General features: G+C 36.6%; 3 protein-coding genes and 1 pseudogene across 3 annotated transcripts; all 4 read left to right on the top strand.

Annotated features, from left to right (window-relative positions):
• The first annotated feature begins 5097 nt into the window (after positions 1–5097).
• Positions 5098–10044, top strand: LOC143558019 (uncharacterized). Its single transcript, XM_077046956.1, has 3 exons — positions 5098–5863; positions 5972–6265; positions 6318–10044. The coding sequence occupies exons 1-3, from the start codon at positions 5126–5128 to the stop codon at positions 7857–7859; spliced, it is 2574 nt and encodes an 857-aa protein (XP_076903071.1). The 5' UTR covers positions 5098–5125; the 3' UTR covers positions 7860–10044.
• LOC143558009 (putative formin-like protein 15b) lies at positions 7975–10453 on the top strand. Its single transcript, XM_077046944.1, has 13 exons — positions 7975–8154; positions 8283–8354; positions 8450–8548; positions 8664–8705; positions 8786–8866; positions 8943–8993; positions 9085–9166; positions 9233–9327; positions 9550–9621; positions 9687–9803; positions 9917–9985; positions 10181–10247; positions 10320–10453. Exons 1-13 carry the CDS (start codon positions 7975–7977, stop codon positions 10451–10453), a joined length of 1161 nt encoding a protein of 386 aa, XP_076903059.1.
• Positions 10454–12874: 2421 nt separating this feature from the next.
• On the top strand, positions 12875–16629 carry LOC143558704 (SNF1-related protein kinase catalytic subunit alpha KIN10-like). The gene is made up of 10 exons (XM_077047488.1): positions 12875–13107; positions 13202–13386; positions 13589–13771; positions 13851–13982; positions 14335–14520; positions 14601–14690; positions 14784–14867; positions 15107–15232; positions 15950–16177; positions 16279–16629. The coding sequence occupies exons 1-10, from the start codon at positions 12924–12926 to the stop codon at positions 16396–16398; spliced, it is 1518 nt and encodes a 505-aa protein (XP_076903603.1). The 5' UTR covers positions 12875–12923; the 3' UTR covers positions 16399–16629.
• A 5551-nt stretch (positions 16630–22180) lies between these two features.
• On the top strand, positions 22181–23584 carry LOC143558713 (leucine-rich repeat receptor protein kinase EMS1 pseudogene; annotated as a pseudogene).
• The last annotated feature ends 4290 nt before the right edge of the window (positions 23585–27874 follow it).

Genomic DNA, 27874 nt, shown 5'->3' with positions numbered 1-27874 from the left:
AATATTGTTTGGACCACGGTTTATTTGTTTTTTTTAAATTGTTTGATGTCATGTGATGGATGTTTTCTTTTAATATGAAATTTAAATATATTATCACTTTTAATAGTGTCGCGTGCAATGAACAATCATTTCGCCCCACCATATTCCGTCGTCGGTTTGAGGTGTTATAAGATTACAATCAAATAACCAATTGGACCTGTTAGTAGAGAAAACTTAATCCCGTAAATAATTAAAAACAATCAATTGAGTTACACAATTTTATGGGACGGTTTTATAGGCTTGTGTGTTAACGATTGAACCTAGCATATGAGGTTGGTTATAGAAAGCACGAGTGTATTACGCTTTGATTTGAGGGATGAACTACTGTTATGGTATTCACCAATGCCAGGAAACTCAAATGAATTTAGATATTACAAGTCCAATGCATACTCACCATCACCATCCAAACCCGAATGCCAACCTTCCTGCCTGACTGACCATATTGGTTCCAAAGACTTCCTGAATTTCGTCTACCCGAATGGGGTATGTTTTGGTTAACATGGTCATGTTATAACTTCCTAAATTTTGTCTTTTCTTCGTATGTTCTAGGCATGACCATGCATTGATTCACCATGAGGTATGTTGAGTTTGTTTTCACTGCTTGTCTTTGTATATCATATCGTTTTATTATTTAGGGATATATTTGTTTATCAATAGAAATTATAAACATTAATGGTTATATATTATAATATAATTGCCGAAATTATGCTTATTTGATGATATTTTGTGCTAAAAAGATGTATAAATTATTATACATCAGCAACCTACATTCTCACATGGACCCGTGACTATATAACATGACACAAAGCTAACACGAGATTCACAGGTTTAGGTTTGGTGTAAATGGATTTATGTCAGTTATGATTCGAACCCTAGAACATATTTAGGTAAGAAAATTTGTTTCTAGTCAAACTGGCGGGTTCGTTGGTTGACCCGTTTAGTTTATCACTTAATATTTTAATTTTTAAAAGTGTGTTTGTATAATAAATTACATTTGTTAGGCGTCTTACACCAAAATTAACTATTAAAAAATAAAATAATATTTTGAGTTACTAGTTTTAAATACTCCCAACTTTCAGCATTTGGCCAAAAACACTCCTAACTTACAAAATTTTGCCCACCACTCTCAACTATCACCTTATTTTAATCTAGCACTCTCGAACTTAAAAGACCTTAACCCCGTTAGTTTTGTTGCTAAAGTGGCATTTTTTGGTGACGTAGCATGCTTATGTGGCAATTTTTTAGGCATGTGGATTCCACAACACCACTTCATCTTTCTTCTATCAAACCCTAACTTCATTACCATACCATCTAACCAGCCACCACCTTTACCCTCACGACCATTTACCAACCTTCACCCTTCCCTATTTTCTGGTTGGAGCCACGCCCTTTGGGGTTGCCGACAGCCATCTTTGTGGATGAATTTAGGTTATCAGCCTTCAATTTACACTGTCCAAATCCCCAATTTCATAACCCAAGTTATATGAAATCCTAACCCAAGATATGAGAACATGTAGTATTTCGTGAATCTAGCTAGTCATTTTACGTAAATGAGTGTAATTACAAATCGAAGAGTGAAATAGAAAGTTAGATGTAATGTAGAAGCCGATCGATGACGAGTCGCTAATTCGATTCTGATTTCGAGAGTGGGAGCTCAACGGTAAAGCTATAAAATTGAACCACCATTAGATTATACCAAAGCTTTATTTTCTGATCTGATGACTTCCATTGCAGATAACGAATCGTTATAATAGTCTGGTGCATTTGAGTAACAGTTACAAGGAGTTGAGAATATGTGATTTGATTTGAAGATTTAGAGTTTGAAAAAGGGGAAATGACGAGAAATTGTTTGATGGGTAACAGCGGCTACAGGGGGCGCAGTGGTGACTAGAAAATAAGGATGGGTGAGGGTGGGTGGGTGGTGGTTGGTTTAAAGGATGGTGTGGTAATGAAGTTAGGATTTGATAGAAGAAAGATGAAGTGGTGTTGTGGGACCCACATGGTTTAAGGAAAATGCCATATGAGCATGCCACATCACACAAAAAATGCCACTTCAGTAAAAAATTAGCTAAGGAGTTAGGGTTTGTTAAGTTCAGGAGTGCTGGAAGAAAATAAAGTGATGGTTGGTGGGCAACATTTTGTGAGTTTAAAGTGTTCCCGGCAAAATGGTGAAAGTTGGGAATATTAAAACCAATATCCCTAATATTTTCAAACTAAATGTGTAGTATTTCATGAATCTAGCGACTCATTTAAGTAGACGAGCGTAATTACATATCGAAGAGTGAAAATAGAAAGTCAGATGTAACTTAGAAGCCGATCGACGGAGAATCGCTCAAATTCTTCGAGTCTGACTTTGAGAGTGGGAGCTCAATGGTAAAGCAATAAAGTACCTTGAACCGCTATTAGATGATACTAAAGCTTTCTTTTCGGATATGATGACTTCCATTGCAATTAACGAATCGTTACAATAATCGGGTGGTGTGAATCGTGTAAAGAAAAATAACAGATGCCAGGAGTTTGAGAAAATGTGAATTGATTTTAAGATTTAGGGTTAGAAAGAAGGAGAAATGATGGGAAATGGTTTGATGGGTGGCGGTGACTGCACGGGATGAGATGGTGACTGGAAAACAAGGATGGGTGGTTGTGGTGGTGGTGGTTGGTTGGATGGATGGATGGTGAGGCAATGAAGTTAGGGTTTGATAGAAGAAAGATGAAGGGGTTTTGTGAGACCCACGCATTTTAAAGAAAACGCAACATGAGCATGCCACATCAATTAAAAAATGTCACTTCAACAACAAAAATAACTAATTATGGTGGAGTGTTAGGAGATAATAAAGTCACAGTTGAGAGTGGTGAAACATTTGTGAGTTAAGAGTGTTCCCACAAAATGGTGAAAGTTGAAAGTTTTAAAACCAAATGGGATTATATTACATAAACTTTTAGTTTTCTTTGCAACAATGTAAATTTAAAGTATGACTATGTTAAAACAATTAAAACAAAAAAGAAAAAAAAATAATTCGGGTCAAATGTGCTTCTTTTCACCCTGTGTAATATACAGGCTTTAAGTTAGGAGTTGTTTGATAACCTCTTAATGATTCAATTAAAAAACATTTTAATCAGTTAGATATTTTATTAATTTAGCACTAGTTGCAAACAACAAAATGCATCTTAAATATATATAAACGAAACCTCCTTAAATTATCTCAAGCCATCAGATTACTTTATTTGTAAATGAAAGTTTCTCATAAATTTGACACAAATTCACGGGTATGGGTCTCACCAAACCCAAATGGACCTTAAACAGGTTATAACATCTATTAAAAATTAATTTTATCAAATATTTGATATAAAAAATCCTATAAATACGGATATACTAAAAATTAATATATGTTTTTTTTAAAATATTATTTATAAATAGGGATATACTAAAAATTAATATATACTTATACATAGGATTATGATTAGACATGAATTAATATTTAGGGCATGAATTAACTTCAGAATTGGTATAATTAGCTGAAGTAAACCCAAATAGCTTTTAAATTGGGTTAATTTGTAAAACCCTTTAATCATCAAATCTTAACTATATTATTAACTTTCTTACAATAAATAAAAATAAAATCCTTAAAAATATATAAATATTATAAACAAATAATGTAAAATAAAAGCTAGCTTGTAAATAAAAAAGAAAATGTTTATAACTTATCACATACAATTAATTATCTTACATTATTATTTTATTAAAACAAAAAAATAATAACGAAAAAGAAAAAAAGAATAATCGGAAAAGGTGATGATCATCATCAGTGTTTCGTCAACCAACGTCCCCTTTGTTTCTTCCTCCCTCCATAATATCATCTATCTCATTATTTTCCGATCGATTCCACGTGCACCAGATTATAATAATTATCCCCATTGCACTCACGAATTCGAATAATCCAAAACACTTGATAGATAGATACAGATATACATATATATTTCTCCATTAATTCCCTAAATACGCAATTACCCTAATGATTACGATCCCCCTGAAAACCCTAATAACAATAATCTTGCTCTCACTAACGCATTAAAGCCTTCCTGGAACCTCAATTACAATCACATTATTGATATTATTGAATTGGTTGATGAAGTTTGTAAGCGTTTTGGTGGATGCCATTGAGGAGATTGTGCACTGGAGGCTGAAATGGTCGATATTAATTGACAGGCGAAATCGCGGAAATAGGGAGAGGGAATCAATATTTGGGATCCGGTCGGTGGGACGGTAACAGCGCCATCATTAAATGGCGCTGTTCAAACGCTTATTTTTCCGTAAGCCGCCGGATCAGCTCCTTGAGATCTCCGATAGGGTTTTCGGTACCTCCAATTTCCCATGCATGCATCCATGCATGCACATATATATGTTATCTTATTATTCACATTATTTGTGTGTTTTTTCTTTACTCATTGATTTTACTTCAGCTACCAAATTAGCTCCCAATTGTTTATTATTAACTTGTTTAGGTTCTAGCTTATAGTTAGGGTTGTAAACGAACCAAACTGAACAAGCGAATGATTCATGAACATCTGACCGAATAAAACTTCTTGTTTGTGTTCGTTCATTAAGGAAATTAACTTGTTCACGAACACAAACAAGGTTTTATTTAATTTGGCTAACCGAGAATGGCAGTGTCAACGGCTCAATCCAGCTACCAACGTTCATTAAGGAAATTAACTTGTTCACGAACACAAACAAGGTTTTATTTAATTTGGCTAACCGAGAATGGCAGTGTCAACGGCTCAATCCAGCTACCAAGTTTGTGTTGGTTGTTTTTTTATTAACGTTCATATTCATAAGTTAATTTCGTATATAAATTAATCACATAATACTCATATCTTTTTTGCTTAATTAAATATATATATGATAACAAAAGTGATCATTAAAAATGTTGAAAACCTTTAATGAACAAACATCAAAGGACACAAACAAACACATTATTGAATGTTAATGAACACAACTGAACGAACATAAATGAGCTTCCCATTGAACATTCAATTCGTTTGCATCCCTAATTACAGTCTTGATTAAAGATGTCAATGGTCTAACATGTGTTACATAAACATTACAGTGTTTAATAGCTGCTTCTCAACTGATACAATGGAAGCAGATGCATACAAAACCTATATTGGTGGCATTGTACCTCAGCTTCAAGACTACTGTCCTGATTCTTCTTTCATGGTTTTCAATATCAAAGAAGACGGTTATAAGAAGACCTTAATTTCTGATGCATTATCCACATTCGATATAAAACTCACAGAATACCCTTGGCAATATCAAGGGTCTCCGTTATTACCACTAGATATTGTCAACAACTTTTTAGACGCTTGTGAAAACTGGCTATCGATTGCGGATCAAAAAAACGTGCTTTTGATGCATTGCGAAAGAGGAGGGTGGCCCATTCTTGCATTTATGCTTGCTGGCCTTTTTTTAGCTAGAAAACAGTATACCGGTGAGCAAAAGACACTTGAAATGGTTTATAAACAAGCTACTGCTCGTGATCTGTATCATATTTTTTCGCCCTTACATCCTCAAGCATCACATATAAGGTATCTTCAATATGTTACAAAAAGAAATTTAGGGATTGACTGGCCACCTCAAGAAACATCTATAGCTTTGGACTGTCTTATTCTTCGGTTCCTTCCAAGAATTCATGGAAAGGGTTGTCGGCCTGTTATCCATATATACGGTCATGACCCGTTTTCAACAGAATCTAATAAAAGTTGTAAGCTTTTGTTTTCAACCTTAACCGCAAAGCCCAAGAAACATCCTCGCTGTTATCGAATGGTAAACTTATTTGGACCCATTTGACACGTTTTCTTTTAAGCATGTTTTTCTCATTAGATATGATGCACAACTTGGTATATAATATAATCTAGTAGTTTATGATCGCAGGACGAATGTCGGCTGGCAAAACTAGATATTCATTTTCGTGTTCAAGGGGACGTTGTTCTTGAATGCATTCATATAGAAGATGATCATGTAAGGGAGTTGATGTTGTTCAGAGTAGTATTCCATACAGCTTTTATCCGAGGGCATGTAATGATGTTGACTCGTGATGATGTTGATCTTAATGTGGATGCTCGAGATCCAATGCCAAAAGACTTTAAAGCAGAGGTACGTATGCTTTTGACTTTGACTTTTTCTATGCCTAAGTTAGAGATGCCGATTTACATAAGAAATAGTTGCGTTGTGTTTTATCTCAAACGGGTCAAATAATGCATGCTTATATATGTGGCAGGTACTTTTTGTGGATGTTGAGCCTATACAGCCTGTTATCACTAATGACCAAGTATCGTCTGATGGAAGAGATTCAAGTGGCTATGAGTCGCCTGATGAATTCTTTGAGTTTGAGGACGACATGTTTGGTAGTGAGTTTGATATTAATGATCTTGAAGAGGACCCTGCAAATCAACTTGAAGACAATATTTCAGGATTTGATGTAGAACCACCTTCGACTCTAGATCATGTATCAAAAGATGCAAATCGAAGTCAGGTTAAGGATGATTCGAGTCTCCAATTGGTAGAACAAGATGTTGATTTGAAGAGTAAAAAAGTCAAAGATAATGACATCAAAGATGTTGATTTGAAGCCTAAGATAATGGATGAGCATTATTTGAAGTCCAAGGTGGAGTACCTTGAAGCAAAATTTAATAGTTTAGTAGAGGAAATGAAAAACAAGAGAGAAGAAGCATCACAATCTTCGGATGTGAACCGAGTGACATTAACCTATGAAGGGTCACTTGAATTACCTAAATCTTTTAGGAATTTGAAAATAACAACAGTTGATGTTCCTTCACCACCACAACCACCATCTGCTCCGTCTTTGCCGCCGCCACAACCACCATCTGCTCCGTCTTTGCCGCCGCCACAACCACCATCTGCTCCATCTTTGCCACCACCACAACCACAATCTGCTCCAGCTTTGCCACCACCGCAACCACCAGCGGCTCCATTGTTGCCACCTCCACAACCACCAGCTGCTCCATCTTTGCCACCTCCACAACCACCAGCTGCTCCACCTCAAGTGCATGAAGCACCAGCACCTCCACGAGTTGCTCCACCACCTCCAATGTATGAAGCCCCTATAACATACACACCTCCTTTGCAAGTTGCACCACCACCTTCTATTCATGAAGTCCCTCCGCGGCCACCCATGCAAGAAGCCCCCCCTCCTCCACCCTTAATCTTCAAGGCACCACCTCCTCCTCCTCCACCTCCACCGCCTCCACCAATGTCTGAAGAACCGCCTCCGCCTCCACCAATGCCTGTAGCACCACCACCTCCACCAATGCCTGTAGCACCACCACCTCCGCCTCCACCAATGCATGTAGCACCACCACCTCCACCTCCACCAATGTCTGTAGCACCACCTCCTCCGCCTCCGCCAATGTATGCGGCACCACCGCCTGGAGTACGTCCACCTCCACCGCCTCCTGGAGCACCAACTCCACCGCCTCCTCCATTTGCTCCTCCACCTAGAGGAGCACCTCCGCCTCCACCACCGCCTGGGGGAGCACCTCCGCCTCCTCCACCGCCTGGAGGAAGAGGTCCACCAGGACCCCCACCCCCACCTGGACCTCCTGGGGCACCTGGACCTCCAGCCCCACCCGGAGTACCAGGTGGCCCTCCCCCTCCACCTGGTCGACTAGGTGGTGGCCCGGGTAGAGGGCGTGGGCGTGGACCTGCAGTGAAAAGGTCTAACTTAAAGCCGTTGCACTGGAACAAGGTTACAAGGGCTTTGCAAGGAAGCTTGTGGGAGGAACTGCAAAGACAAAGGTAGCCATCATTCTTCTGTTTCTATATTTTGTTGTTTCATTTTTCCTTTGTAAAATATCTGAATCTTGCTAGTCAATATCATATTATTAATTCTTTAAGTCCAATATATATATATATGCATGCATATACATATATCATTTATTCTAACTACTAATGTTCTGCTATGTCATTCTAGTCCGGTAGAACTTGACGTATCAGAACTTGAGACACTTTTCTCTAACGCACCCGCCAAAAAACCTGCTGCTAAAGATGATGATAAGAAAAAGGCTGCTAGTAATAAACCCGAAAAAATCCAATTGGTAATGCAATGTAAATTGAGTACCTCATACTTTAAATTATAACTTTTTTATTATACTTTAAAATAGAAGCATACCATTTTACATTAATTTTGGTAATTACCTTTCCTTAATTGTGTTCTTGATTCTAGATCGATTTGAGGAGGGCCAATAACACAGAAATCATGCTTACAAAGGTTAAAATGCCGCTTCCTGATATGGTGGTAAGTGTGGATATCATGTTTTAATATTGGCTTAATTCTTCAATCAACATATTATTTAGATGTAAAATGATAACAATGTTGTCTGCCATCTGCAGGAAGCGGTTTTAGCAATGGATGACGGACTTTTAGATGTTGATCAAGTAGAAAATATTCTCAAATTCTGTCCTACTAAAGAAGAAATGGATCAACTCAAGGTGAAAGCATATTTTATTAGACACATTTACTTTATATTATACTTTTAAATATATGAACCTTACTTTTCTTGATTCTTCCTTTTAAGTATTGATCTTCTGCATTGTGACTGTTCAGAATTATACAGGTGACATTGATAAATTGGGCAAATGTGAGCATGTAAGTATCAAGATCATAATATCTTTTTTTCCGTTATAGACTATTCATGTACGAACAACTTATTTCTGACTATATTGCAGTTTTTTCTGGAGCTAATGAAGGTGCCACGTATGGAGACGAAATTAAATATTTTTTTGTTCAAAATTCAATTTAATTCTCAGGTTTGTGATTACGGGCTTACATTTTCTTATCTTTTTATTATGTTATTATGTCATTTTATTTGGACTTTACTTTCAGCTGGGAGATTTTAAGAAGAGTTTAGACCTTGTACACTCTGCATGTGACGAGGTGGTCAATTATTATAAATGCTACACTCCTGTTTTTGTTTTTACTTTTTATTTTCATTTTACAGAATCCAGTTCTGTTGTTGATTTATTAGGTCAGGAAGTCTGTGAAATTGAAGGAAGTTATGAAGAGAATATTATATTTGGGGAATACATTAAATCAAGGAACTGCTAGAGGTAATAACATCACTATACTTATATGTATTTATTTATATGTTTCTCAATGTTATCAAACAATTACAGGTGCAGCAGTTGGTTTCAAGCTGGATAGTCTTTTGAAATTGACAGATACACGCGCTTCAAACAGCAGGATGACCTTAATGCATTATCTCTGCAAGGTACATGTAAAATAATGAAAACCTCGTAAGGTGTAATGTATTATTGATCAACTATAAATAGGAGTACAATACAGATAAATACAAGGAAACATAATCAAATACAATCTCCTAATTATGGTAACAGTATAATAATCAAACACTAATAATATATTCCATAATATTCTCTTATAGTACAATTTCTAGTTTTAATTCATACTAAATTAACATTTTTCTATTGTACAGCTTCTTGCCAACAAATCACCAGCTCTTTTAGAATTCCCAGATGATCTTGTTAGCTTAGAAGCCGCAACAAAGGTTTAAACTAATCTGTTTTTGCATAGACTTGTAAGTATATGACTTATGATTGCGTTAAATTGCAGATACAATTGAAAGTTTTAGCAGATGAAATGCTGGCCCTTAGCAATGGACTAAGAAAAGTGAAGCAAGAACTAGATGCGTGTGCAAACGATGGCCCTATATCTGCAGGTTTTCACTCGGTATGTATACTTGCTATGAAGACTACATAATAATATAGCATCACATTGTGGTTTTTCATTTCTTCCATGACTGAATGTTTAGAACACTGATTAAGAATTTATGACATTGTCAGACGTTGCAGCAGTTCATTGGCCATGCTGAGGCGGAAGTGACAAATGTTACAAATTACTATGGTGCCGTGGTAAATATCAATACACAATACATTTTACTAATATAAGATTATAAAATAGGCTCTTAATATTGATTTTGAAAGCATGTTCTCTAAAACAGAAATCAAATGAAATTAGGTTCCTTTCACATATGATTTTTTTTATTGTAATTTGTAAGAAAGTTGTCGTTTATATTATTATAATCCATTTAATTGTTTACATTACAGGGTAAATCTGCTGATGGGTTGGCTCTATATTTTGGTGAAGACCCTGCCAAATGCCCGTTCGAACAAGGTAAAAGGGAGTCAGTTCAGGCCTTATTTTTATCTCTAACGGGCCTAATAATGCGCGTTTATTTATTGGCAGCTACTCAAATCCTTTGCAACTTTGTGAGATTATTCCAAAAATGTCATGAGGAGAATCTTAAACAGGCTGAACTTGAAAGAAAGAAAGCCGAAAAGGAGGCCGCAATGGAGAAAGAAAAGAATGCAAAAAAGTAAACACACACTCAAATTATACTTAAAAAAAAGATCCATAAAAATGGATATTGCATGTTCTTCATGAGATCATGCAAAAGTCAAAGCTGTCTGGTCAATGAAGAATTTGCAAGCCTGCTGCCAACCAGACGCGATACCCAAACAGAAGCAACGATGAAAAAAGTCAAACCGTCTGGTCAATGAAGATTTTACGGGTTCTTCATACAAGGCTTGCAAAACTCCTGCAAACAGCTGTAAATACATGTTATGCATGGCACAGTGATGCCATTGAAGGATTCAAGTCATAATCTTTCATGAAACCATGGATGATCATTGTTGCCTGTGTTCTCGGGAATCACACGGCCCCCATCTGGCCATAAGTTCTGGACTCAATTGGTCGCTCATGGGGTCGAGCCAGGACAGTGTATTGCATAGCCATGTACATATTTTTCTAACCCGACTAACTTAGCCATATTCGTTTATTCATCATTGTATTATAGCATAGTTTGTTGTATATAGAAATAGGAACAGAATAGAAGATAGAAAATAGAAAAATGAATGTAGTTTTTGGTTACAATTAGATATAGGTTGCAGATTTTTAGATTTAATAGAGGAATATGCTAGTTTTGAATGAGATTTTGATTGAGAAATTTGATTATTTAGTGTTTTATAGCATTCGCGTACGTTGTAACATAATGTTATCTTAGAAAGGTGTTGTCCGTTTACATATGAGCACAACTTCACGTGTGAAAAACGTTATTCTTGTATATAAAAATTTACTTTTTCAGAATAATTATAGCTATCAAGATGAAATTTAATTATCCTATTTGAATGTGACTTGGGTACAATATAACATGACACGATAAGTATTCATACGTGTAAATTAAAGCATATCTTGGTTCAAAAAACTGTTGGTGCATATATGGTTACAATTTTGGTTACTTGGTGCTTTCTAGTAGTATTCGTGTACACTGCAGCATAATGCTACCATACGAAAGTGTTGTTCGTATACAGATAACATAACTTTTGTATGAAAAACGTTGATCATGCGCATAAAAAAATAGAGTAAAATTCCAAACTCATCCTTGAGGTTCGATTAATTATGCGACTTAGTAAAAAAAAAAAAAATTTGTGCAACTGGACCATCGAGGTTTCCCATTTCTTACCAATTACGTTTAAATCAGCAACTCAGTTTAATTTCATCGTTAAGTTAAGGGTACTACTGACTTTTCACTAAGGCATGAAGTATTTATTCATGTACATTAAACCAGTGGCGTAACTTATTAAGGGTCAGGAGTCCACCTCCCCCCCCCCCGGTTTGCTTAGCAATGTAAATTTACCCGGTTTCATCCGAAAATTTTGAGCCCCCCACCCCCAATTCACGTTTTCGTCCAAGCTTCGCCACTGCATTAAGGGGGTGCTTGGGATTGCTTAAAAGCTTATTTTAAGCAACTTATGACTCATTAACTTTTAGAAAAGTTAAAAAATGTTTGGTATTATATGTTATCCTGAAGAATTGTAATTTATTAACTTATGAAAAAATTATAAGAAAATAAATAAAAAAATCCCAAACACCCCTTAAACAAAGCATTATTCAAAAAGAATTTGTTATTCATGTAAAGTATAATAACACTAGAGATTTAATTAATAACTACTAAAACATCAAGGCACTTACTGCTTATACTTTTAAACCATAGGGGTTTTTTCAAAACATCTAAAGTTTATGCATATCCATTTAGCTATGCTGACTCAGACTGTAGACTTGAAAATAAATAAATCTTGAAAATTAAAGTTGCAAACTTTCCATCAATTGCACCCACAACTGTTCTTCGTATGTGATCTTCATTTATTTTAATTTAAGGTATTATATTTTTATCTTTAATTTCATTCTTTTTTCTTTTAATTATTTGTTTATGTGATTATAATTCTTGGGTTATGCTTCAAATATGATCTGTTACTGTTAATTAACTGATCAACTCAGTTTCTTGAATCTTGTTGTGGGTGTAATTAGGGTTTAGTTTTGGTAATCCGGATAAAAATTGAATCTTGATTCTGTATCAATTTTATATAAATTTTCCCAAATTGATGAGTTGTTTATGTTAATGGTGTGTTTTCTATGATGCATTTGATCAGTGTTTGCTGGTTTATATGGAAGTTTTTTTGACTTTGAGTTTATGGTCAACGGTGGTCAACAAGTTTATAAAGTTTAGAAGTCTTGAAAGTTGAAATACTTTATTTTGATCTTGTGTTTGTGATGGGATTTATATAAATTTGTATAAAGATTGAAGAACAAACATGTTTGGGATAAATTTGTATAAAAATTAATATTTACTAATTATTTGTAAATATAAAGATTGGAAATTTTGGAGAAAATGTGTTTCGGGTTAGCCCGAATTAACCGAGCCGGCCCGTTTCAACCTTACAGCGGGTACCGAAAAGTACCCGTCATTGATTCTTTTGAATTATATTTTTTTCATAATTTTATGACAGAAATATGGACCGAACAACTAGAGGTGGTAGTAGCGATGCGTTTTTACATAACTACAAGCTCGGGAAAACTCTGGGTCATGGTTCCTTCGGTAAAGTCAAAATTGCTGAGCATACGTTGACCGGCTACAAAGTGGCGGTCAAGATTCTTAACCGAAGAAAACTTAGGAATCCTGAAATGGAAGAGAAAGGTATGATCATAATTCATTAGATTTTTTTGTTTTATTTTCAGTTTCTTGATATTTCATCTAAAAAATCATTCGTTTATATGCAACGTGTGTGCAGTGAGACGAGAAATCAAAATTTGTAGATTATTTGTGCACCCTCATATTATTAGACTATATGAGGTGATAGAGACACCCCTTGATATATATGTTGTTATGGAGTACGTGAAATCCGGAGAACTTTTCGATTATATTGTAGAAAAACGAAGACTTCATGAAGATGAAGGCCGTAAAATTTTTCAGCAGGTAAACAAATATTTTTATAAATAGAGGTGGTAAATTGGGATGAGTCGGGTTGACTTTTTGGTACGGGCCAAATTGACTTGAAACAAAGTTGTCTACTTTTTGAGATGATAATTGGTTAATGTGTTAAAGTATGGTTACAAAATCAATGTTACTGTAATAATAATTTTATTATGATGTTTACAACTTTGTTTTTGCCAAACAGATAATATCTGGAGTAGAATACTGCCACCGGAATATGGTGGTCCATCGGGATCTTAAGCCAGAGAATATTCTGTTGGATTCACAGGGCAATGTTAAAGTTGCTGACTTCGGGTTGAGTAATATTATGAGAGACGGGCATTTTCTTAAAACAAGTTGTGGAAGCCCTAATTATGCTGCTCCCGAGGTTATTCTTAAAGATTGATTGAATATTGGTTTATAACATTATTCATAGTTTCATACTGATTCATACTTGAGATATGCAGGTTGTTTCTGGTAAACTTTATGCGGGACCCGAGGTAGACGTGTGGAGTTGTGGGGTCATTTTGTATGCTCTTCTTTGTGGCACTCTTCCTTTTGATGATGAAAATATTCCCAATTTATTCAAGAAAATTAAGGTATTTTCTTGCATTGTATTTTATTTAGAGGCGGAAATTTTGGCCCGTTGACTTGTGAACCGGGTTCAAATGGGTCAAATAAATAACATAGTAAAAAGGGAATCTATACTCTTAATTAATCATATTTAATTCTTCAATTGTTTTTGATAAATCTTTTTAAACGTTTAAAGACTGAACCCATATTGGCCCAAACCCTTTTTGACCCGTCCCATTTTTTTTACTCTTAATAAATCATATTTAATGCTTCAATTGTTTTTGATAAATTTTTTAAACGTTTAAAGACTGAACCCATATTGGCCCAAACCCTTTTTGACCCGTCCCATTTTATTTTATTTCACTTTTTTTTTTTCAGGCAGGAATGTATACACTTCCAAGTCATTTGTCACCTGGGGCTCGGGATTTAATTCCAAGAATGCTTGTGGTTGATCCTTTGAAGAGAATAACAATTGCCGATCTTCGTCAGCATCACTGGTTCAAAAGTCAACTTCCTCGTTACTTAGCGGTCCCCGCCCCAGATGCAACCGAGCATCTAAAAAAGGTAAGTTCGGGTCATAACGGGCTGTCCTGTTTTTCTTTTATTTTCAAGTCATCTAACATTATGCTTCGTTTATTTATCAGCTTGACGAGGAAATTATTAAAAAAGTGATCAACATGGGTTTTGAAAGGAACCGTTTGATACAGTCACTTCAAAGCCGAATACAAGATGACGTATTTAACTATTTTCTCATTTATTTTGTTATAGTTTTGCATAAAGTTGAAATCTTTACTGGTTTTACATCTTGAATTTGTCTTATATATCAGGCTACAGTTGCATACTATTTGTTGTTTGATAATCAAACTCGTGTTGTTGGTGGATATCTTGGAGCCGGAATTTCGGAGTCCCTGGTGCGTTATTTGTATTAACAAAATATTTTATGTTCATTAAGACAAAAAAGTATATTGTGGACTCAAATGCATAGTTTTGATATGGAACCTTTTGAAGATATAAAAAATTCCAACTTATCAAAAGTTTTGGTAAACTTTTGCCTTATAAAAACATGGTGTTTGTATTAATAACATTCACATTATTATCTTGCTTAAAGTTTGATAGTTTGGGTGTGAAATTTGAATATTATTTGGCGTAGGAGGGTAATCTTGCTACTATGCATCTCGACAACGGCCTGGAGCGGGCCCACATGAGCAGGCTTACTCGAGAGAACTCTTTTAGAGCCAATTTGCCTGGTGAAAGAAAATGGGAAGTCGGGTTGCAGGTTTGTTCAACTTTTATTATATATTGGTAGTTAAGATGTAAAGCGCTACACTTTGACTTTGGAGGTCAAACTTGTGACTTTTCATACCCAATTCGATATAGCCTTTTCAAAAACGCAGCTTTAAACTAAGTATACTTGTAGCCTTGGTTATAAATTGTGTGATGCGTTTTGATCCAAAAAGCCGATGCGTGATGCACGATGCGAACGCCTCACACACGTGAGGCGTTTGTTATGAAAATAATATTAAAAAATCCTATATAGATAGTACTAAAATAAGACTTGAAACTTTTATGTGTATAAGTAGTCTATGCATAAGGTACGAGTAATCTGTGTGTAAACTCACTTTAACTAAGAAATGTGAGTATCAGACCGTGTCATGCACGCCATGCATTATGCAATTTAGAGTGCATCAAGTAATCGCAGTGCATCGCTACTCATGATGCGTGCGTTTCAAAACCAAACTTGTGACTTCTCTTATTAAAATTGATATGGGTTCTGTTAGAAGTTTAACTCTGACATCATCTCTTGCAGTCTAGCACAATTGGTATAAATTTTTAATGAAAATTCAAATTATTTCTGTTCATTTCAAAGTCTAAAGATTGGTTCTTTTGACTTTGAAAGTCAAACTTTACAGCTTGTTTGATGACTAAAGCTTTCATTCTATATTATTCATTGATTAATATGATATACATGAATTTTTTCTTTTGGTTTTTGAAGATTCCAGCGAATCCCCGTGAGATAATGACACGTGTTCTTGAAGTTCTGAGAGATCTAAACGTCTGTTGGAAGAAGATCGGGCTGTACAACATTAAGTGTAGATGGGCTTCAAACATCCCTAATTCTGAACCAAACACAGCCCACCATATGTATGATAACCATTACATCAGTTCTGCTATTACAACTAACAACATTCAGTCACATAATGTTGTTAAATTTGAAATTCAGGTAAAAAATAACATATTATTTCAAATCGTTAACTACACGTGCCGAAATTGTCATTTTTATGTAAGTCAAATATAACAAACTATTTCATCTTGATTCAACAGCTTTACAAGACTCCCGAAGACAGCTATTTGTTCGATGTCCAGAGGATTAACGGGCCGCAGTTGCTATTTCTGGATTTCTGTGCTTCTTTGATACTGCAGTTAGAGACTAGCATCTTCTAAAAGTACATAACTGCTTGTAAATAGTCTGGTTTTATTTTACTGGTACTTTTTTTTTTTTTTGGTACCAATGGTTAACAAATCCTTAATTTCTGCTAATTCTCTTGATATCTATTATAAGTCTTTATGATGAACACTTTTGCCTAGTTTTACATACATGGATCATTGATTGTGTCTATAACTTTGTCTAAAATCCTTTTTAAGTAATTAAATTATTGGTTCTATTTATGGTAACTTAGTAAGCTGTTCTTATACATGAAACAATTTTGAGGATTTTTGGATTTATGGATAGATATATTGATTTCAACCTTAAAAGCTCATAAAGATCTATAAATGTTAGAAAGAGAGACATCCAGTTATGATCATGTGTTTAAACAAAATATTTAAAAAGATTGTTACTTTTTCTTTTTTTCTGAAAATCGAGTGTGCTAACCCGTAAATCTTAAGTTGGAAACCCGCACTCGAATGATTTAGGTATTCCGGCCAACCTTGAAATAGAACTGGTTTTAAAACTAGTTATTGAACTTGTGAAGTGTGAACACAGTCCGATAGGTGTCCATTGATGTCCGTCTTGTAGAACGATGGCCACTCTTCTAGAAGCCAGATGGGCAAATAAACCGGTTGACTGAACCGACTCGAAAATTAAACCGAACCGGTTTGAAACCGATTATGTAGAAACCTGTTTGGAACACATTGAAACGTAGGTTCGGAACCAGTTGATTTTTTCTCCACCAAAACCGGTTCCAAGCCGGTTAACCGGGTGAAAACAGATTAGAACCTGAACCAAAACCGATCGTAACCAGGTCAAGAAACCGGTTTTAAACCGAACCGGATCTTAAACAGTTTTTGACTTCTGTTGACCAAACCAGACCAGTTTTGACCTAAACCGGTTTTAAGTTTTAAGTCGGTTTGTGTAGCTCTAGACGCCAGTGTGGAAGAGAGAGAAGAAGTGACGATATAATTCATGATTTTTTGTAAAGTTATTAAAACTTATTAATTAACTTTTTTTTATTTATTTTAAAACATTTTTATGGAATAAAAAAAGTTTATTTAATACACCTAGAAGACCTTCAAAAAATGTTGTCTTGTATTGTAGTGAATGTTTTGTCGCCGTATTCAAGTATTTGACTAGATCAAAAGGATGGCTGGACCAACCCGTGTTATGACTATCCTTATTTCCCTAAATTATTGCCCCAATTTATTCTTCGTTCAAACCTAACATGTTCAATAACAAGGGCATTTAATTAACCCGCCCTCTAACAAGTGCATTTGGTTTAACTAAGACATAAATAAAAGAAAAAAAAATAAATGTATGTGTGTGTTTGCGTATGATTGTTGGAGAGAAGTTGACCCCAATCCACCCAAAGGGCGGGGCTGCGGCAGGACGCTGGCAAAAGTAGTCGAAAATGGTTTGGTGTTGACATGGTGATGGTGGTGGTGTGGTTTGGGGATAAATTTGGTATTAACAGAGTGCTGAGGTGGCTTTTGCGTCCCTTGGTGTATCCGCAACGATCAGCCTTAGTGAAAAAATCATCAAAATGTTACGCTTCTAAAGTCATTTTTTAAGAAAATTTTACAAAACAGAACCTGTTCTATTTATAAAAAATATCCGCTAACCTTAAAGTTTATGAACCAACACTAGAGCATTCATGGTGTCAATGAAATAAAACATGCTATATAAGCTTTTAAATATTGTTTCTAAACCAAATATATTTTAGTTAGTTTTGTAGACATTTCCTTAAGTATCGATTGCATTTGTTGGATTGGTCTACTATGATTTAGCACAATCTATTTTCTATAAATTTGGACGGTATGGGTGTGGGATGATAAGTGAGAAACTTTAAGGTTAGCGGAATTTTTTAATATTATGTTGTTTTTGACGTTTATATTGTTCTTTCTTTTGGTCGGCTTTCTAATTTTGTCTAATATTATGTGTATTTTAGCTCGGTTCTTGTATTGTTTTTGACACTTATGTGTGCTTTTTTCTTTTGTATGATATTATATAGCGGTTAATAAAAATTCTGGACTAGCATTGATTGGTAGAACTTAGTTTTAGTGAACATAGATATTTTTTTTTTGAGCAAAAATGTTGTTTCTAGGTGGTGTGGGATGCTATTTATTTATGGCATTCTCATTGATAGTTGAAATGTGAAAAGAGTATGTACCAACAAGGCAACAAGGGCCGCTCAACCTTCACAAGTCTAAACCGAAATTAAATTTTGGAGGTCCTTTGTGAAATTTATATTCACCAGGATTACCACCTCCCTTTCTCTCTTTTTGACCATCGCCAACGGTAATTAAAAAAAAGTTAATTTATTTATATTATAAATACAGGGTTGAGTTATAATAAGAAGATTAGTTTTCCTAAGAAGAATATGAAATAATTTTGTCCATTCATTTTAAAATTGAATGGTTGAGATTCGATTAGAGAGATCATCAAGTGTAAAACAAGGGTAAGGGCATAATAGAGATAACACATTTGTTGACTTTCTCTCTCCACATACAAGACACATGTCAAATACCCTCATCATTTTAAAACGCTCATAATTTTTTTATACGATTTTTTTTTTTCAAAACAATTTCACCATAATAACGAGTGTTTTTTTATCTTTTATATGAGTACCATATTGCTATATAAAAATAAAAAAAAAATTCGTGGGTTTTTTACAAAGTGTGTTTTATCAAAATTGTGTTTTACAAAATTGTGTTATACAAGTGTGTTTTATTTTTTCATAGTGTTTTTTGCATTGTGTTTTTTACATTGTGTAATTTAATTGTGTTTTGTCATTGTGTTTTTGTCATTGTTTTTTTAATTTCATAGTGTTTATTCCATTGTGTCTTTTTTATTGTGTTTTTCATAGTGTTTTATTTTCCGCCGAAATTTCCGAAGACTTTTCCGGCAATGTGGTGGCGGTGGTGGTTGTAGGAGATAAGTGAAAATTTAAGTGGTTTTAATTAAGTGGGTTTTTGAAATTAAATTAAGTGAGTTTTCAATATTAAGGTATTAGACAAAAATACCCTCCTTCCTAGCCTTCTTAGGATAATCAAACTTCTTATTTGATCTTTTCTCTATAAATACATACATATATATTAACCCATTTCAACCATTCTCAACCCATTTTATACAAACCCGTTTCAACCAAAATAATTTAATTTCAACATGAATTATTCTTAAAGGTGCACACGATAGTTTGGTTACAGGGCGACTACTTTGCCGAAAACGCAACTTACACGAGTGAAGATCTTAGGAGGCGTTTCCGAAGGAGTAAACGACTGCTTCTAAGAATAGGTGACAATATATTGAGAACGAGTTTGTGGTTTGAGTTACGTTCGAAAGCAATAGGGAGAAGAGGTTTTAGCCCTTTACAAAAGTGCACTGCAGCAGTCCGGCATATGGCATACAACACGTTTCATGATGCTTTGAATGAGTATCTTCAAATGTCCGAAAAAACGTGCGCGATAGTGTTTATAAGTTTACCAAAAATATTATTAAGTTATATAGCAAGAAATATTTATGTAGCCCTACTTGGAACGATATTCAAAAGTTATATGAATGCCATGAAATAAAATATGGATTTCCCAGAATGCCTGATAATATTGATTGTATGCATTGGAAGTGGGCAAACTGCGTCAGTGCTTGAGGCGGTCAGTACATGTGAGGTGATCATGTACACCTGACTGGATCCTTACAAGCATTCACTTCACCAGATTTATGGATTTGGCATGCCTTCTTTGGTGTTGCTGGTACAAATAATAACGATTCTCCATCAGTCGATGTTTTACCATAATATCATAGAATGTACAATGTCAGATTCAAGTTATCAAGTTTTAGGAATCGAATACAAGCACGACTATTATCTTGCTGACAAGATATATCCTCGTGGTCCATGTTGGTGAAATCTTCCGCGTGCCCACAAGATGATAAACGAAAGAAATTTAAGGGGGTTCAAGAGGCGGCAACAAAGGATATTGAAATATGTTTGGTGTCATAAAAAGAAAGTGGTACGTAGTGGCCAACCAGACACGAGCATAGGCGCCAAAAAAAATTGTACGGATGACTCATGCAATATGTATTTTGCATAACATGATTATTGAAGACGAGAGACGTGCCAGTACAATGAGGATGAAGACAACGTCCAATATCAACCGGTTGACGAAACAAGAAGAGAGTATAACCGAGTGACTTTAGAAAATGAAGATACGCATTATGCGCTACATTCGAACTTGGTCGAACAATATGGTCTCTACCGCCTCCTTCCGATAATGAAGACTTGATATTTTTTTAGTTATAATTTATTTCATAATTAATTTCAATCTTTAAGTTTTAATTTAATTATTAGTTTTTGAATATTATATATATAAATTGTATTAAATAAAAAAATAAAAAATGGAGAATGATAAGAACGATGTATACCCCTGATTTAACAGTAAGTTTAAATGATGGGGGACTGATGTAACTCAAACCTAACGAATGAAGAAAAACGAGTATAATTATGTATACCCCTTAATCTAAGAAAGCAATTATGCTCTTATAACTGATTTTAGCTTAACTTTATACCCAAAAATGAAATTATAAAATCGGAGGCATAGGCTTTTTTTGGCCATGCATATGAGAGCAACCCCTACCAACCATCAAGAAAATTAAGGTCATGTTTTGAAAATGAATCAACAAATTTTTTAACTTCATAAAATATCACATTTTATAAAAATATCTGATTTAAGTTACTCTTTTTAATTAACATATGTTTAAGGCCACATTGTTCAAACACACTCCCAACCTTTGCAACCACCTTTTATACGACTAGTCCGCATCTGACACTATGTAGATGTGTCAGACATTGTGACAGGGTTTTTGCATGAGTCGTATGACTCCCATAAAAGCAAAATTATTCGAGGTCATACAAAATTCTCCTTAGTTCACGTGACAAAATTTATTTGACACGATACAGTATTCCGACAACTAGTTGATTAATATAAAATTCGTATAATTATTTGACACGATAGAAAATTATGTTAATTATTTAACTCGACACAAGATTAAACACTGAATAAAACAAGCATAAACGAAGCATAACTTGGAAACATAGACGTTTTAAACTAGCCATTACGAAAATAGCCGTGAGAAAACTAGGTGTTTAAAACTTTCCATAAAAATTTGAAATCGTATAACTATACAAGTTTATACAAATCGTATGGAATCGTCAATGAATCCTGACAAAAGCTAACACTTATACGAGTCACACAACCCTATACAACTGATATAGACTAATAGACGAGACCACGTGTCCATATAATATACACAGAGCTGTGTTTTGTTAGGCTATGTGTAGTGGAGGGGTTCAAAATATGGCGTTTTGTGCCATGAGGCAACCAATCAGTAATGAGTGAGTTTTTGTTTTAAGAGTGTAATGGTGTTGTGGCCCCATATACATATACATAAATTTATCTCACAGACACACAACAATAAAATAATAATATTTTTTCAAACCTCGCCGGCGACAATATCTCCTCACCCCGTCCCTTTTCGCCCCTCTTCTCGTCCAGGGGGCGGTGTTAGAGCCCCCAATCGCCCCTTTTTGTTACCCACTACACATAACCTTATATATTATTTTCCGGTTTTAAACTTTTCGCAAACTGAAAATGAAAACTCGCCGTGTACTCCAAACAACAAAACCCACCCCAAACAAGTCAAAATCACATTCACCAATTCCCATTAACTCATCACTCATTCATCAATCAATCCACCCCGTTGACTCACTCTCCTTTCCCTTCTTCCCGTCAACGCCACCCCACTTTCCATTCCGTCTTCTTCTTCCCACTCAAACACCCCTCATTTCCAATCCTCTCTTTCTCTCTCTAAAACCCAAACCCTAACTCTCTCTCTCTAACCTCCATGGCCATCAACTCCAACCTCCAAGCCATCCTCTCCGCCATCGCCAGCTTCTTCCTCCTCTCCCTCATCTTCACCTTCATCTACTTCGTCTGCCGCGCCGCCACGCGCCGTCGCTCCTCCCCCACGCGCCGCCGCACCAGATCCGTCAGAAACTCCTCCGACCACCCCACCTCCACCTCCTTCATCACCGTCTCCAAGAGTCAATTATTCGATCCCACTCTGGTCAAAATCGAAATGGTTGACCTGGTCAACGCCACTCGCAACTTCTCCCCGGACCTAATCGTCGGCGACGGAAGCTTCGGTCTCGTGTACAAGGCGAACCTCGCCGACGGGCGAACCGTCGCCGTTAAGAAACTAAGCCCGGATGCGTTTCAAGGGTACCGAGAGTTTCAGGCGGAAATGGAAACCCTCGGTAAAATCCAACACGATAATATCGTTAAGTGTTTAGGTTATTGCGCCACCGGTTCGGATCGGATATTAATTTATGAGTTTATCGAAAAAGGTAGCCTCGACCAGTGGCTTTATGACGTGTCATCTACTAATAATGACACGTCGGTGTTGAGGCTACCTTTATCCTGGAACACGAGAATTAAAATAATGGGAGGGGTGGCTAAAGGGTTAGCCTATATGCATAATTTGGAGCAACCTATAATTCATAGGGATATTAAAGCTAGTAATGTTTTATTGGACGCGGGTTTCAAGGCGCATATTGCGGATTTTGGGTTGGCTAGGACGATTCAGGGTGCGCGTTTGCATGTCTCGACGCAAGTGGCGGGGACGATGGGGTACATGCCGCCAGAGTATATTCATGGGGCACCTGCTGCTACTGTTATGGGTGACGTGTATAGTTTTGGTATACTGATGTTTGAGATTGTGACGTGTAGGCGTCCGAACTGGCCGATAAAGGTTGAGAACGGAGAAGAGATTCGGCTTGTTGAATGGGCGACGAGAATGGTGTCACAAAATCGGGAAATTAAAATGTTGGATGCTGGTATATCGAAAGAAGATTTGAAAGAGAAAGAGAAAGAGGTTTTAGAGTTTTTCAGGATTGCTATGCTGTGTACAAATGAAATACCTAAAGACCGACCGAAAATGAGTGAAGTTGTGGAGTTATTGGATCAAATTCAACATGAAACTACAATATAGTGATTTCATTTAAGTTTAATTTGATTTGTTTCTTAGAATTTCAAGGAGTATTTTTTGGTTTAATTGTGATGAAAGGGATGTATGTAAGTAGCATCCATTGTAAAGTATACAATAGCAATAAGAAGCCCAACTCAAATTGTAGAAATAATAAAAATTTGATATTTTATTGTAGTTGGTCTTCATATATTATAAGTGTATGTTTCAAATCGTGGTTTGTTTTTAATTTTAATAGTAATAAACACTTACTTTTTGAAAATAATTTAAATTATATTTAGGGATGGTCTTATTATGGCATTTAAATATTAATCACGAACCTTAATGTGGATATTTAATTATTTATTGTAAACTTTAATAATAATATATTTTTATATAGCTTTGTAAATTAAACTAATGCAACCAATATCTAAAAGTTGTTAATTAAAGTAGTAGATATAATCCTTTTAAACAATACATTATACATTAAGAAACCTTTTACAGTCATCAAAGTCAACACACAACAATTGAACAACAAATTATTTCATTATATATTTTGTGATTTGGTATTTGATAAGGTTTATGTGGGCATGCGAGGCGTCATCCATACTATATCGTGCAAAACAGGGCCGATGTTAATTATTATTATTATTATTTTTTTGAAAGATTCAGAAGATGGGGTCCACCATACTAACAACCAATCCTTTTTTTATAAAATATTCTAGTTAAACCTAGTTAATCCATAACAAATAAATTAACGGGTAACTAGTTATTGTCTTATGGTCTACGCAACAATGATATGACACGATAACTAGCTCTTGCTAGTTATCCCATAACACACACCCTAAAGTCTTAAATTTTAATTATTAACAATATGTAACTTTTTTTTGTTATTTTGTGGTTTACAATTCTTAACGTGTCATGTTGATAGGAACAAGGGTTTTAACTTATAAGATCAGTTAACTCGCATCAATGATCTTATGTTGCAATGTGGAATCATCCAAGGAATAAGAAGCCTTGATTACACTCAAGATCTCAAGTTGTTTAGGTCGACATTGGGATTGAGCCATATATCTATTTAAACTGTCACTTGCAATAAGGTTGGGGTTAAAACTATTATTGGTTATAAACCATTATATTATATTCCTTGTTCTATTATTTATTTATTTTTATATTTTTGTGCATAATATTAATGGGTTACACTTGAGCAAATTGGGCTTATGGATTGTGGGCTTTTTGGACCTAGCTCATCACTGCCTTCTCAATCTCCAGGCGTGAGGCTGGTACTGTGGTACATAATTCTTAGTTTGTATAGGACTATAGGCTACATATTAGAGGTAATTTATAATGTTCAAATCACAAGAAGTTTCTATCAATGTAGTCTTGTGAAGAAACACGGAACTACTCCCCACTAATGGGCCCTAGATCCGATGAGTCAACAGGGTAGGATACGGTTAACTGCCAATACGATATGAACCCAATTGCCCAAAGTCCACTGACGAAGACCTGCAAAACAGACACCGTGAGCTCGTTACGGGAAGGACAAGTGGGGGGGGGGGGGGGTCTTCCCGTAACCACCCTCCGGCGTGAGAATAAGTACAATTCTGACGAAGATAATGCACTTAAGTAAACTGAGAGAATATAGTGGGAGTGAATGAATACCTCATGATGATTGAGAGAGTATTTATAGCCGAAGGGTGTGGGGAAGTAATTGGGCCAGCTGTCCATTTAGAAGATGCTCTTATAACCGTCTGGACACGTGTCCTCATATGATAGGTTCAACTTATACGTTGCATGTGCATGTATAACAACCTAGACACGCGTTCTTCTGATATTGGTTAAGGGGTAATATTAGCCATGTGCATGGTTATAACGGCCTTGCCAGGTGTCACTGGCTGATTGGCCGAATGATCACGTATTGCCCAAGAAAGCATCTTGGCAAATCTTCTAGAAGGTATTTAGTTATTGACAGCTGTCCCGGAGCATTACCTCGTGGTCATTTACGCGGAAGGGTATTCCTCTTGCGGATGACTTTTGAGGGTGCCAGGGTGCTTCCGCATGTGCCATGAGGGTGTTTCTTCCTCAGATGATTTATGCGGATGGTTCATATGTCCCGCGGGTGCCTTATGAGGGACTTCTAGTTAACCCGCATGTATTACTTAAGGGTATTTGGGCCTTTTCGGTACCCTACCTCTATAAGTCCCCCCAGTCCAGTGTTTCTTCCGTGTGAAGTATTTTATGCGGGTGAAATTCTGGACTTAATGCGTATTTGGGGGCTTTATTTTTGCAAGTTGGTAGAAAATATCTTCTGTTGTTGTGGATAATCATGAAAAAAGGACAAGTTGACCACTTGCAGGCGCGTGTGCAGGTGACAGGACGTGTTTGACGGCTGTCACTGTACCCGACTGTAGAACTTTTTGCCTTTTTCGAATTTCCCGCGTGACGTGGTGATCATTCATTGGGGAGGTTTTTCTCTCTCTACTGTTCACATCCCATCGCATTAATTGCGGTGAGTATAAATAGAGGGAGTTAACTTGTTTTTGAAGTTTTATCGTCTTTGAATTCTGAATACTAACTTGCTTTCTTACTCTGAAACTTTCGATCTTTCCCTTAATTTTCATTGGAATAATCCAAACATTTCACCAAGTGTTTTCTATAATGGCGACTGTTCAATCTGAAGTTGACGAGATAGAGGTCCAATGGGACCTGGATGAGTACCAAAAACTTATTACGACCTATGGTATTCCACCGGAATGGGAACCAGAGTTCCCATCTGCTGGTTCTATTGCCGGTTTCCCACCCCCTGGGAAGATGGCTTTGTATGCCGACTATTTTGATCGTGGGAACTTTCGCCTCCCCATCACAAAGTTTTTTCTGCGTGTGATTAAGGCATTTGGGATTCACTTATCTTAACTTCACCCTCGTGCCGTCATGAGAATTCGTCACTTCGAGTTCGTGTGCATGGCACATGAGATAGTACCCCGGTTGGACCGGTTCGTTGTATTTTACAAGATGGCTAGCCGGAATGGATGGTTTACTTGCCATAGTTTGCCTGGCAGAGTTATCGGCAACGTGACTGAGGAGACTTCCAAGGATTGGAAGAAAAAGTTCTTTTGGATCTCTGAGGACATGGTGCCAGAGACTATGGTCTGTCGTGCTGTTAATGACGCTCTCATTGATATTACTCCGGCTGCCCATGAGAAGCGCGACTGGTTCCATAAGCTGACTTCTTCACCAACCTCGATGCGGGCACTCCCTGAGGAAGCCCATGTATGGGCGGGTATGAGCCGGCTATGGCCATCTCCATACCTGGAACCTGTTTTCATTGAACTAGACGGCCGTAATTTCTACTACTCTGTTTTTTGTCTTGTCTTTTTGAAGTTCTATTATTGATGTCTGCATTTGTTTTCAGGTCTTGGATCGATGTTGAATGCCCTAGATGACGGCAAGGGCTGCGTGGGTAGGAATATCCGCGACGCGAAGGATATGCCTGTCCTTGAAAAGACTGCAAAGTATTTTCTATTCCCGGTCAAAGTGCGTACTGAACCGGTTGTTTCGGAGGCTATCTTCGAATCAGGTGCGTATATCCTGAACCCTTCGCCTTTTAACGCGCTGACCTCCGACGGGACAATCGTTATTTTAAGTGACGATTCTGCCATCCTTGAGGAGGAAAGCTCAGATGATGCCTCTGAAATTTCATCTGTCTCACATTTGCTGGCAGAACTTTACCGAAAGAGGCCTTTTCACGTGTCCAAGGCGAGTGACGCAGGTACCAGTTCTGTGGACGCCGGGAAGGGGCCGAAGACGAAGAAGCGCCGGACACATCGTCCAAGGAAACCACCACCGCCCAGCCTTGTGGAGCGTCTGGGTACGGTGACTGGTGAGCTCTTACTTGTTAACTTTTATTGTGTTTTGAAAATGAGATCTAACTATGATTTTATTATGCAGATCCGTCCATTGCTAAAGATCATGATGTTGGTAGGCTACCAACGCCGACGCCTCATGTTGAGAAACAACTGTCTCCTCCACCAGAGAAGGATACGGATAAACCTGTTACCCCTCCAACCGAAAAAAACATGGAGGGGTCTAGTGTTCAGCCGGTGACTACTGAGTCTTTGGACTACCTTTTTCAAGGTGGAGGAGCCATTGGTTTTCAAGATGATAATCCTGAAATCACTGCAGAGGGCTTCAGGATTAATGAGTCTCCTCCGCGATCTGCTCCTCAATTTTATTCTAGTTCCTCGCCCTTTACGTCGGGCGGAGGAGGTGATTTTTTATTCGGACCATCTGTCCATGAAGATGGAGGGGGTTCCTCGCAAGGTGCCCCACAACAGTCTTCCTCCACCCCTGTTCGTCTCGGAACCTCAAGTTATCAATATTTTGGGAACGTACAGTTGGGAGGAGACTATGACTTGTTTGTCCCGCCTTGGGACATTGTCAATGGGTCTCGGGTTTCTCATCCCAAGA

The sequence above is a fragment of the Bidens hawaiensis genome, unplaced genomic scaffold (genome assembly GCF_021521415.1).
Source record: "Bidens hawaiensis isolate Kalapana, Puna unplaced genomic scaffold, B.hawaiensis_p1.1 tig00001087_1, whole genome shotgun sequence".
In the NCBI taxonomy this organism is placed as follows: Eukaryota; Viridiplantae; Streptophyta; class Magnoliopsida; order Asterales; family Asteraceae; genus Bidens; species Bidens hawaiensis.
Note: the sequence above shows the minus strand (reverse complement) of the source record. Positions and strands in the feature narration are given on the sequence as shown.